The sequence below is a fragment of the Microcebus murinus genome, chromosome 21 (genome assembly GCF_040939455.1).
Source record: "Microcebus murinus isolate Inina chromosome 21, M.murinus_Inina_mat1.0, whole genome shotgun sequence".
Taxonomy (NCBI): domain Eukaryota; kingdom Metazoa; phylum Chordata; class Mammalia; order Primates; family Cheirogaleidae; genus Microcebus; species Microcebus murinus.
The window spans coordinates 11,328,846-11,341,602 of NC_134124.1; the positions used below are offsets into that span (position 1 = coordinate 11,328,846).

General features: G+C 36.3%; 1 protein-coding gene across 1 annotated transcript; it reads right to left on the reverse strand.

The window, feature by feature from the left end:
* Window positions 1–366: 366 nt before the first annotated feature.
* Window positions 367–10,634, reverse strand: YIPF5 (Yip1 domain family member 5). The gene is made up of 6 exons (XM_012749072.2): window positions 10,485–10,634; window positions 9,818–9,937; window positions 5,486–5,658; window positions 4,523–4,668; window positions 2,939–3,120; window positions 367–1,331 (listed from the first exon to the last, which is right to left on the reverse strand). The coding sequence occupies exons 2-6, from the start codon at window positions 9,925–9,927 to the stop codon at window positions 1,169–1,171; spliced, it is 774 nt and encodes a 257-aa protein (XP_012604526.1). The 5' UTR covers window positions 9,928–9,937; window positions 10,485–10,634; the 3' UTR covers window positions 367–1,168.
* Window positions 10,635–12,757: the final 2,123 nt, after the last annotated feature.

Consider the following 12,757-nt stretch of genomic DNA (forward strand, 5'->3'; position numbering starts at 1 on the left):
ACATTTTGCTCCTGATACCTTACCTTTCTTATAACCATAACAGCTTTGTCCAGAATCAGAGGCAGTTTCACTACAAAAAGCCAATGATCAGTTTATAGGATATAGTATTTTCCTGTCTCATGGTCTCTGGCAACAGAGCATGACAACATAAATTAAATATATTTAACACAAGAATATACACGAATATAATGCTGTAACTCAAAATAAATTGCTGCTCATTTAATCCTTTTTTTTTTTCCTGATTCTATAGTAAATGACTTCTATTCCTAAAGCTCAGGTTAAATTGGGAGTTAAAATCAGACCCTTGTTAGAAAAAAAAGAGACACAAAGGAAAGTGGTTTAGTAAAAGTAAACTCAACAACACAGTTAAAATTAATTGGGAAAATTTTAATAAGCATCCAAATATACTTTACATCAATAAACCGAAATACTGAAATTGTGAGATTTTAAATATTTTTCTCAGAAAAGGTTAGTGATTTTTTTTTTTCTCTTGGGAAACGTGGAGACCCAACTATGAGCACTGACGTGGCCAGTCCAGGTCACTAACGTTTACTAATTACCTAAACGGGCATTCACATTTCATGTCTACAATAAAGTAGACTGTGAACTTCTTGTATCTCTGAATTTTAGCAAAATCTCTATGAGATAATTGACAGGACATTTTGAAGTGTACACTCAAAGTTCTGCAGTTGGATCACTTTTTTTTGCTTCAAGTGCACCTGACTTAAGGATACAGCCAATTTTCTTTCCTAATTCCTTGGAAAAATATTTCTGCAATAAGTCTTATGTCTACGATGACTGGGTTGTTTTTAAGAAAGATTATCAGCTTTGTGGTTGATATCCCACAGTTGATAAAAATCTATCAAAAACAGTATAATTTGCAAGGAAAAAAGTTGTTTTTCAAAGGCTGAGGAACAGGAAAGAAATTGCATTTCTTATTTATAGAAACACAAACACTTAAAGCTAGTCACACTTCAGGTACATCCAATATAGTATTCAAAAGTTCTATAAAAATGAACAGAAGATAATGTTTACTTCCATTGCTCCAATAGTCAAATGTAAATCTGCATAAGAGTTGCGCTGTAGCAGTTTGCTGGTCCAATTTAAGAGTTCAAGCTCCTTTTTGTGTATTTGGCCCACTGATGTCCACATCCCAGATAAATTCAGTTCAAAAGACGGAAATTAGGGCAAAGACTCCATATAACAAAGCACAAGGATATGCTACTAAAAGTTGCTGTCCTTCCATGGCTAACGCAGAAATAAAAATTTTGGAAGCAGAAAAACTGCACCATCCAATAATCCCAGCAGTGAGAAGGATTCCTACCATTCCTCTGTAACCAACAAGGAAAAAAAAGGGAGGTGGGAAAAAAGTAGTTGAGATTAGTTATGTAAGAACATTTTAAATCCACATGTAGACATATGCAGAAACAAACATGATATTTTTTCAATTGCTAAAATGTACCTCACGGTAAATTTAATGGTGCTTACTTATTTCACGTGATAAAAAAAGTCATTTATAACTACATTTTGCTCTTTTTAAATACATCGTTTCTCAACCTTGGCACCGCTGACATTTGGGCTGGACATATCTTTGTCATGGGGGATGTGCTGCGCATTGTTAGGATGTTCAGCAGCATCTCTGGCCTCTGCCCATAACATATGAGTAGTACCCTTTCCCCCATAGCTATGACACCAAAATTACCTCCAGACAGTGCCAAATGTCCCCTTGGAGGTAAAATTATTCCTGGCTGAGGAACTTCATCTTACTAGAATAAATAATTTCTGCAAAATTCAAATATATCAATTCTTAACAAATGGGAAGACTTAAGTAGTTTCTACACTGAAAATATGAAATATGTTTATTCAAACAAGGAATACTATAAAGCATCATCTTGCCAACTGTCTAGTATCAGACAAATAAATGATATATGCTCTTCTCCTAAACCTCCATTTGAACCATTTTTTAATTTTTGAGACAGCGTCTCCCTCTGTTGCCCAGGCTAGAATGCAGTGGCATAATCACAGCTCACTCCAACTTCCAACTCCTGGGCTCAAGAGATTACTCTCACCTGGGCTTCCCAAAGTGCTGGAATTTTAGGTGAGTACCAGCATACCTAGCTAATTTTTCTATTCTTTGTAGAAATGAGGTCTCACTGTTGTTCAGGCTGGTTTGGAACTCCTGGCCTCATCTTCCCACATCCACCTCCCAAAGTGCTAGGATTACAGGTGTGAGCACCATGTCCAGCTCCACTTTAACTTTCTAAGTGAAACAAAGCCCTATGATTATTGGGTGCAGCGCTAGCCACAAGGAGGAGCTTGTACCATTGAAAGAAATTACACTGGCCATAAAGAGAAACTATATCAGCTGTAATTTACACTTTTTAAAAAACCTAATCTATCATTTATAAATTACACATATTTAAAGCACCTTACAAGAACATCTGAGGACATGGTAGGCTAGTAATAGTCTTTGTCATAAAAAGAATATGTTTCATTTTCAGTTAAAAAGCTACCAAACAGAGAGTATTTGTTATTCATACATGTGGGATATGCCTAATAGTTTCAAGAAATTAGACATGATCTACAAAAAATCAAAGGGTAAGCATAATTTTAATACTCTAATGATTTGAACTTTTTAATGTGATATTTAAATTAACTATCACCACTGATCAATTTGTTACCACTAGGATACTGATAAATAAACACAAAACTAGTGAAATTCTTGATCATGAGTAAAAGCAAGAGATGGTATAAAAGATTAAAAATTTGTTCTCATTTCTACTGTTCATCACCCAAAAACATGTACCACAGTTCTTACCTACAAGAGGCACTATCTCACATGTTTGCTGAATCAGTGATTTGTCTCAAACTGAAGATGAGGTGAATCCTATTATACAGAATTGGTCAATCAAAACCCAAAATAAAGATCAGTACTTACTGCAAAGAAAATATCACTGCAAAGCTGGAAAGTAGGATCATGGGAAGAAGACAATATCCAAGGACGCTTGCCACACAACCAAATGAAACACCCGTCATACTCATTAAGTTCAATAAACAAAACATTCCTAGACATCCAATTGCACTGATCCCGTATACATAGCCAAACTGGATTTTGCCAGCCTGTGGATAAAGAAAAGATTACAGGTTAAAGGTCAAAAAATCAGTTATTTTGGGCCTTATTTCACCTAAAATGGTACATTATAGAAGATAAAATTCAGGAGCCTCAAAATCTACATAGGTATCTATACATTAAGCAGAGAAGTAAATATTGAGCAGACTAGTTTTTTACATTCTTATTAACTTTAAAGTACACAGGTATTTTGAGGACACCTGGCAAGAGGAATATAATGGAAGATATTTCTTTCTTTCATCATTTTCCCTAATTGTAGATTTATATAGTCCTTAGATAAAGCAAACAAACAGAAAAACCTTAAAAATTCTACTCTTGTAAAAGACATCAATAAACAGTTTTAGGACAGCAAAGACTGGCTAAATTGGAACCACCTTACTATTAGTCAAGCTTTGTGAACAAGCATTGTATTCAATTCACACTATCACTAAAACCAGCCTACAGAGAAGTCTTCGAAAAGTTCCTGACTTGTCTGAATTTTGTCATGTAAAACTCAATCACAAGAATGTCTCTGTAGATTATGTTAAGTAAAAAAAATCCTGGGGATTTTTGTTAGATTCACTAATTATTTGTTAAGACATGATTAAGAGTGCAGAAGTTTCAAAAAGCTCAGCTGAGTTCACTGACGAATTCATGAATTCACTCATGTAGTAATAATAAAACCTCATACTTGCAGTGTTTTTAACTTTTGAATGTATTCTCACATAACCTGTCTTCTGTTATCTTCAAAACAATACTGTTAGTACAGGATTATTATCTATCAGAGGGAGCTGAAAAATTAAACGACTTGGTCAAACGCAAAATAGGAACACTGAGTTCAAGCCCAGCTCCTCTGACTAAATATCCCATTTTCTATCCATTATTTCTTTCTTATAATTCAGAGGCAAAGATAGAATAAAACAAATATTAACAATTATTTTTGCAATTTTTCTTTTTGTTTTCAATATGCTGTAATATTCTTGAAAAGGTGAGAGGAAAAATAATATATAGGAAAGTAATCATCAGTATGACTACAATAAAACATTAACCAAGGTATAGAGATTTAAAAAAAATGCTATCATTTAAAAAAAAAAGAGCAATCGGGTAAAAGTTTTTGTCAATCTCTGATAAGTAAGAAGGAATTCTGATGAGGGACTGAAGCCATGTATGTTATTTATTTATTTATGTTTGTTTTATTCCTAATAATTACATTACTTTTTGCCATAAGAGATGAATTTTAAATACACTATGCTTACTATTGACAGAGAAGTGATAAAGAGGTATATACAAAAGCAACTCAGTACTATTCAAAACAAATAGAAGACTTGGGGCATAAGTAGAATTTCAAAAATGGCTTTTAGTGGAACAGGTTGTTGTTTAATCTCACACTGAGAGCTGAAACTAAAATCTTACCAGTAACAATGTAGCTCCAAAAGCAAGGCAAAAAACCATTGGTCCTGCCAAATCAGTCTCATTCATAATGCTGCCATCTGCCACTTTTAATGGATGTAGCACTGTTAGTGTTTTTTGCCAGATGTGGTCAAAATTGATACCTAACTCTAAGGGAAAGGAAAAAAAAGTTAATTAGGATTTGAAATATACCTTTAATTTAGCAGAATCTATTATGTGTTGGAACAGGAGACAAAATGATATATCTAGCATCAAAAAAGGATCTAGTAACCAGATGATATTATTTTAGTGAGTTCTCGATACCAGTCTTCACTGCTTGTGGTGCTTATCCTACAAATAGTTTCTAGTTTGTTGTTGGAAAAGGGTATGAGTATAATAAAGCAGATGCAAAGAACATCTGAACAGGGTTAATAGTAAGGGGTTCTTTTCCTGGGACTTCAAGAATAACTGAGGGCCCATGAAATTGTTTACAAAACTATGTCTCTCTATATATGTCTGCATTTTTCTGAGGAGAGTATTCACAGCTTTCATTAGACTTTCAAAGGGTATATAGTGCCCCCCCCCCCAACAAAAAGTTCAGAACTACTGCTTTATAGGCTTTGGAATACAATTTGAAAACCACCATATTTTTCAGTGATTTCACTAGTTGTACCAGTTTATTTCCATGTAGAATAACAGACACCCTGCTACGTCCTTTTACTTCTTCCACTAATAGAATTTAATTAGTCAGTTAAAGTCGATCTCACACAACATACTTCATTATCATTTTATCTGTTAAAAATCTGGTCCCCTAGGGCCCAATGTAATTTCAAATACACTCTGTTGAAAATGAGTTATTTGGTAGAAAATTTATTTCTATAAGATTATTCTTTTAAAGGAAAAAAAACAACAGCTCCAAATTAAGATTTATTTTCACTGACCAGATGGATACTATGGAGTACTATCGAGTGTTGCAACCAATCCTACCTTCTAACAAAGGGGGCTCATCCTCGAAGTTGTTTCCATAGAATGGCTGAGGTGAAGCTGGCGTGTACGCCTGTGTTGGCTGGAAAATCTGCCCAGTGTACGGCTGCTGAGGCGGCATCATGTCTGGCGGGACAAACCGGCCTTGCTGCGAGTAGTCATAGCCAGCATACTGTCTATAAATCAAATGAAGTTAACCTTCCCAGAAGTATTTCAAGCCCTGGACAGTTGGTTTCTCTTAAACTCCTAAATTTTCATTTGACAGCTAGAGAATCTTAGTCATGCCATTCCTAAGATATCTAGTTTGCCAGTTTTTGTAAATGGTGGTTGAAATGATGAATAAGATCAAGCTGATTATCTGCAACGAAAAGTCATCTTTCTTATAATCTTCCTGATAGTGCCAATATTCACTTATATATAGCACTTAAGCATTTTACAAACTATAAAACTTAGATGTTAGGAGGTCAACAAATGAAAACTTTAAAAATTTTGTCTATTATTCTCGCTTAGTGAATATATATAAGATATGCTGTGAAATAAAATTCATGCCTCAGACTATGAATTAAAACAGGATGACAGACTATGTAGTATATGTTATATAATTTTCCATTATAATTTGGATACCCTTTGAATTATCACATTTCTTTACTCTTTGTGGTATGTTATTTTTTTCAAGTGGACAAATCTCTTCAAAAACCACCATCAATTTCAAACCAGAGTGGAAAAATCAAGCTTGTTCTTTGTGAAAACTTTCTGAAACATTATTAGTACATTTTGCAGTACTTTTAAGTTTTCAAAGTAGTTGTATATCTATTGTCTCCTTTGATATGTTCTATAGCAAGCCTTGCATTTAGAGGGAAAGCCTTTACCATGACTATTTTAGTGACCATGACAAAGGGAATAAAAGGATACTGAAGCCACATCTCCCTCTTTTTAATTATTTCAATAGATTTAGGGGTACAAGTGATTTTTGGTTACATGGATGAATTGTATAGTGGTGAAGTCTGAGCTTTTGGTGTACCCATTACCCAAATAAAAAAAAATAAAAAACTGTGCCTGATGAGTCATTTTTCAGCCCTCACTGCCCTTCCCCGCCCCCACACTCTGTATGCTTCAGTGTACTCATAGTGAAGCCACATCTTTAGACATCTGTTTCATGATATTTAGGAATAATATGACTTATCAATGGTACTAATCTAATTATACAGTAAGAAATACAGACTTGAAATTATTATTTTATTTTATTTTCTTTGAAATTATTATTTTAAAAAATGAGAGCTGAGAAGCCTTCGAAATCCTTTAATCTAATACCTTTTAAATTTTTATAGTCATACGGTCAGTTGTTTTCCTTGAAGTGATAGGCTCACTTCATCCATTTTTGAGAAAATATTTATGAAATACTCAAGTCTGAATAACCATAGTTTGTCTGTTAATTGTTCTTTCAAATAAAAATGGTCTATATAAAAAGCAGCCAGTTCAACTTGCAACTCAAATTGCACAGGTGCATTTCCTACAGTTGGTCATCATGCTTTAGTATGGAGAAGTGCTTTATGACTGTTTTCTATTTTGTCATAGAGAATATTAAAGAAATGTGTGTATTCAAGGGTCAGGATTTAATAAAATAATTCTTACTGCTTCTTCAAGGAAATCTTTAAATGAAACTGAATGCAACGACTACTAGAACAATTTGTTGCCAATGCCTTGATTCATACTCAGACCAGCAGTTTCACCAAAGATTGCTTGACAACATCACAGTAATCGTCAACACACCTAAAAGGTATATGATATCTTACTATTGTTATGCAAACAACTTTTGACCTTAGAGATTCCCTGAAAGGTGTTAAGGACCCTCTGGGATTTATAGTCCACACTTTGAGAACTGTTGATAAAGACTCATAAATTTCAAGTAAGGAAGATAAATAGTGCAAGCCAACAGTGGCACCATCATTCCCTTTTCAAGGTGCAAGGTGAGAAAGGTAACACCATGGAATTTTACTATTTTCCTTTTCTGGTAGGACGTGTTCAGGAAAATGTCTGATTCACTCCTGCTAGTTTTACACTAAAACATGATAAGGCAGACACAATCTTTATAGACTAAAGCAATACACTTTTGTTACAGGGAAAAGTAGCAGATACTAAATCAATACTCTCATAAGCATGCTGTACCAACAACAAAGACAAAGCTATCAGTTAAGTGGAAGAAGAAAAAATGATAGCTTTCAATACATTAAAAATATGTAACTGGCATTACTACATATCTTACAGGTATACCTAGAATACAATGTGGGACCTGTCCAATATGACATTCATATAACTCAACAAGTTATGATCAAAAGGCCTTAGCTTTTGGGTTTTTTGGGTGTATGAATGTATGAATGATACCTGTGAAGTAGTCATAGAGAAAACCACAAAATACTAAAGCTGAGTTTATAGGGCAAATGCAGAACTGAGGACTAGTAAAAGTCAAGTCAAACTTAACACAAGTAATATGCTAAATGAACCTAGATTTTCATTAATAGAGAGATAAAAGTTATCAGTTGATCTTTGTTATTGTGTTAGTAAACCAAACAAAATAGTATTTGGTAAGCTGAGATGGACATTTAAAATGTCATTAGGTTGCAGATCTATTTGAAGGTACATACAGAAGAGTCCAATTTTTTTATAAAGCTCAGAAACCCAAATATATTACTGCTAATACTTTAGGCTCCTTGTTCTCCCAGGCATCATCTATAAACCTATGTTTGTTAACTGGTAGTAATGGTTGCATAATCCTCTGGAATAAAACTTCACTACTACTGAAGCAATGCTTAATGGCACATGATTTGGTTGGAATGGAATTATGAAAGGAGCTAACAACAAGTGCTAACTAGCAACAACTTATTTAGAATATCTAAACAATTGCTGTCTGGAGAACTGAAATGAGATGATTGTTAAGTGGAATGAGAAAATAAGTCACACCTTTGATATAAACATGGACAAGACAGAAAAGAAAAGCAGAGACAGATAAACCTAGGAGGCTGCAATCTAAATTAAATAGTTTTGTTGAGTCCATATATAAACACCATTTGCTTAAAAACAGGCCTGCATACAGAAACAGGTTCTCCAAAGCCCTATTGCTGCTTTAGGCAAGAATTCATTAGACGGACTCTGGCCAATCTTATATTCATTTGCATGCCCACAGGCCAATCACCAAAAATACATATTTACATAAATAAAAGAACAGAAATATCTCAATATGATTTTTCCAATTTTGCCCAATTGATCAAGAGATAAATCCTCATTGGTGTGTAATTGAGAATTTAACAGAAAAGAGAAAAGTGATTTAATTCAAACACATTCTAGTATTGCATGTTTCTCACAGACTGACTGGATATACCACCTTTCCTTGCCCTCACCCTGGGGATAGTCTTCATGAGGTTTTTATTATAATTCAGGATCCATGGATGAACATCAGGTGACCCATGCATTGTCTGAGTTACATGCACATTTATGTAGGTGTTTAAGTGAGCGCATGCATATATTATGGAAAATAGGTCCATAGTTTTCATAAGATTGTTAAAGAGATCCAGAACCATCTTAAAAGGTTATGCAACCCTAGTATAGGAAATTCTGTTGACAGGAGGCTGATAAGATACTTTGTTAAGGTTCTAAGGAACTAAGAATAAGATGTCCTAGAAGAGATTGTTAGAAAGCTTTCAGTTCATGTATTTTTGCCAAAACTCCAGACTGTAAAAAGACCATTTTTTAAAAACAGTTTAAAGTCTAAAGGCTTTAAGTCTCCCTCTTCAATCTGCAACTGACAACTTCTGTGATACTGACCATTAGGTTTCAGTATCAGGAGTAATAAAAATTATCAACTACTATATGAAAATCACCTAATGATTCATAACAGTGAGCTTACACTGTTAAACAGTGTCACTAAGCACTTTCAATTAGTGTTGATAAAGTCTGAAAGTTGGGCTGATTTAACTATTAAAAGATTTTAATTTTTAACTAGTCTCATGGATTAATAGCCTGTCTTCTATGTACTTGAAGATCCCCTCCTCATCTTAAATGATGTAGAAATACAGTTACTAGGAAATAGTTCTTCAACAAGCTACTTTCCCACTCATGGCACACCTGAAGATTTTGCAGAAGATACCAATCTCTAAATAGGGCAACACCTTCAAACCCAAACCGGTGTCACAGATCTCTCCAGGGGAAGTAGGATCATGAAAAATCACATTCTTGATAAAGGACATGTTCACACATTCATTTTCAGGCAGAATCAAACATTCCAAATATGTGTTTTTCCTGCAATGCAGACTAAATTAATTGCAAAAGATGAAAAGTTACTTGCTATAGGGTCCTCCACTTCCTCCATAATCATAGGACTGTTGTGATTGGTCATCGATGCTGTAACTTGTCTGGTAGAAATCCGTGTTTAAGTTTTCAAAGCCTGACATTGCAAATGATCTGTAATAAAAGAGAAACGGCAAATACAGCTTATACCCAAGGTCCTATTGAATTCGTTCCCGGCACTTTGCTTAAGCAAACATGCTCATGAGACACCAAATATTTCTTCAGTAATCTGGGGGTGCAGCATTTGGAGGGCGATATACGGGAAAGACTAAGGAAACGTCTAGTCTGTGAGTTGAAGCCCGTGAAGACACCTCTAACTCAAGGAGCTGAGGATACGCCTTCGGTTGGGTGCTAGGTCGCGGGAGGAGTGGTTTACACAGGGGTCCAAAATATCAGTAATAACACAGATGACTCTTCGCTTCGGTAAAGGCCTTTTCAGCTGACAACGCGACTGCCTCTTGCAAAATAAGGTCTGCCAGGAAAGAGCAGAATCTTAGAAGGTCGCGCCTTAAGTGTAGTGGTGGGTTCCGAGAACTGGCTTGAAAGGGATCGAGGGTCTTAGCGAAAGGACCAGGGCGCGGCGCCGAAAGTCGGCAGCAAGCCGAACTACAAGGGGTGTGGAGAGAAGCCGAATAGCGCGCCGCCGGGCTAGGACACTCACCAAACGTGGCGGCGGCGGCGGTGGTGGCGGCGGCGATAGCTCCAGCAGCCCCCCCAAAGCCCCAAACTCAGTTTCAGACCCTGAACTGGCCCCGTTGCTACGTGTCACAGGGCCAAAGAACTGCTTCCGGGGCACGCCCGCTCGCGCAGGCGTGTTGGCAGGTCTTGGGTTCTCTGGTTGGACAGCTGTAGGCGCGCGGGGAAACCTAACGTGGAGCATGCGCAGTACCAGCCAACTAGGTCTGTGGCAGGCCAATAGGAAGAGGGAAAGTGCTTCCGGCAGTCTGGTTAGCAGCGGAGTCAGCAAGGCGCAGGCGCAGCAATTGCTTGTTACTAGTTAGGAGGAGGGGGCATTTCTCAGCAGACCAAGTACCTGGAGGAAGGCGGGGAAAGGCTGAAGTGAGAAAGTCGGATGCTCCTCCCTCTCCCGTCCACAAACTTCGGTTTCTCTGGATTTACTGTGATTCAGGCATTGTGCTAAAGAGTTTATATGTATTATTTAATCTTTACAACCTAATGAGATGGTTACTCTATTACTTTTCGTGTATAAGTGAGAGTATTTGTTAAGAATTCACTCATTCTGTGCTAGCTGCTGGGGATACTACGGTAAATACAAGCTAGATGGCATCTGCCCACCTGGAGTGGGTGGGGGAGAGGGGTAATGAAACACATAAAATGCATGTAAAATTGCTACTAATATTCTTAAGTGCTTCCTAAGTCTTTGAAAGGGTGTAAAATTCATCTTGAAAGAAGAGTCTAGAAAGTCACTGAGAGGGTCGTAATCAAAGGGTGAGTGAGAGAGAAGAGGGAAAAAGAGAAAAAAGGAAGGGTAAAGAGGGAGAATGAAGAAGAGCCTGAATATTTCTTGAAGAGGACAATGCGTGCAAGGCCTGGATGAGGGAAAGCGTGGTGTGAGGAACAAAGCAATTCAGGGTTTCTGAACCTCTGTATTACTACATTTTGGTCCAGATGGTTCTTTGTTGGGGGCTGTTGTGTACATTGTAAGATCCCTGACCTCTAGCCACTAGATGCCAGTAGCACCCCTCTCCTAAGTTGTGACAACTAAGAATGTCTCCAAAAATTGCCAACAAATGTTCCTGGGGTGGCGGGTGGGGGGCCATAACTCAGCTAAGTTTGGGAACCCTTCCTCTATAAGAAGCCCAGGTGATTGGAGTAGCAAGTGACGGAAACCATAGGAGTTCAGACTGGAATGACAGGCAGAGGCCAGGAAATAGCCTTGTGGGATTTATGTGCTGGTTCTAAAGGAAATGGGAAACCACGTAAGGTTATGAACCGAGGAGTGATGTTTAGATTACTTCCTTCTGAAAAAAATTGCTTTGGCTGCTGTGTTAAATCACTTTTTCAAGGTGGTTAGGATCCTGAATATCATAACTCCAAATACCATGCTATTTAGCAATGAACAGAACCATATTCAGGGTTTATAGTATCAAGACTAACACCATAAGCCCTTGCATTATATCTTGGGATCAAAATCCTGTGGTCCTCATAAAAGAAGCCAGACCATTGTTCTGGGACCAGTTTCCAAAAGAATAATAAAATTTCACTGGTTAAAATTTTCTTTCAACACACACCCATCAAAATAAACAAAAAACATACTTCCCTCCAAACAAAAATAACAAAATCAAGAGGACATAGAACCAAACCAAAAAACCCAAGAGTATATTCTGGACACCAACAGGAAGCTACTCTGAGTTTCCACTCCATCAGTGAATTTATTATTTTCATTCTCTAATTTTTATGGATTTGTAATAGTTGTACATATTTATGGGATACATTTGATATTTTGATACAAGCATACAATGCATAATGATCAAATCTGGGTAACTGGGATATATCCATCACCTGAAACATTTGTCATTACTTTGTGTTGAGAACATTTTGAATCTACTGTTTTAGTTATTTTGAAATATATAATAAGTTATTGTTAACTGTAGTTGCCCTATTGTGCTACCAACCACTATATATCTTATTCCTTCTATCTAACTGTATTTTTTAATTTCTGAAATTGCTCATGCAGCTATTTAATTTGATACTTTTTACCAATCATTTTAGCATTTTTTGATTTAGGTATCGTCTCTATGACTTTAGGTAGAATGACCATGTATTATGATTTGCTGGAGACAGTCCCATCGTCCCATTTTATGCCTATTTTTTCCCCAGCATGATTATTAATATTGTCCTTTTTTCACTGGATATTTCAAAAATTTCCCAATTTGGTTGAAAAATTATTTGATTGTGCTTTCTTTAGGCCAC

Bases quoted from the DNA above. Each gene is read 5' to 3' on its own strand.
- YIPF5 (XM_012749072.2), bottom strand. From the start codon at position 9,927: ATGTCAGGCTTTGAAAACTTAAACACGGATTTCTACCAGACAAGTTAC. The intron at 3,121-4,522 runs GTAAGATTTTAG...CTTTATCCACAG, and splicing joins TTGGAGCTACATTGTTACTG to GCTGGCAAAATCCAGTTTGG. The intron at 1,332-2,938 runs GTAAGTACTGAT...TGTTGGTTACAG, and splicing joins GCAGTGATATTTTCTTTGCA to AGGAATGGTAGGAATCCTTC.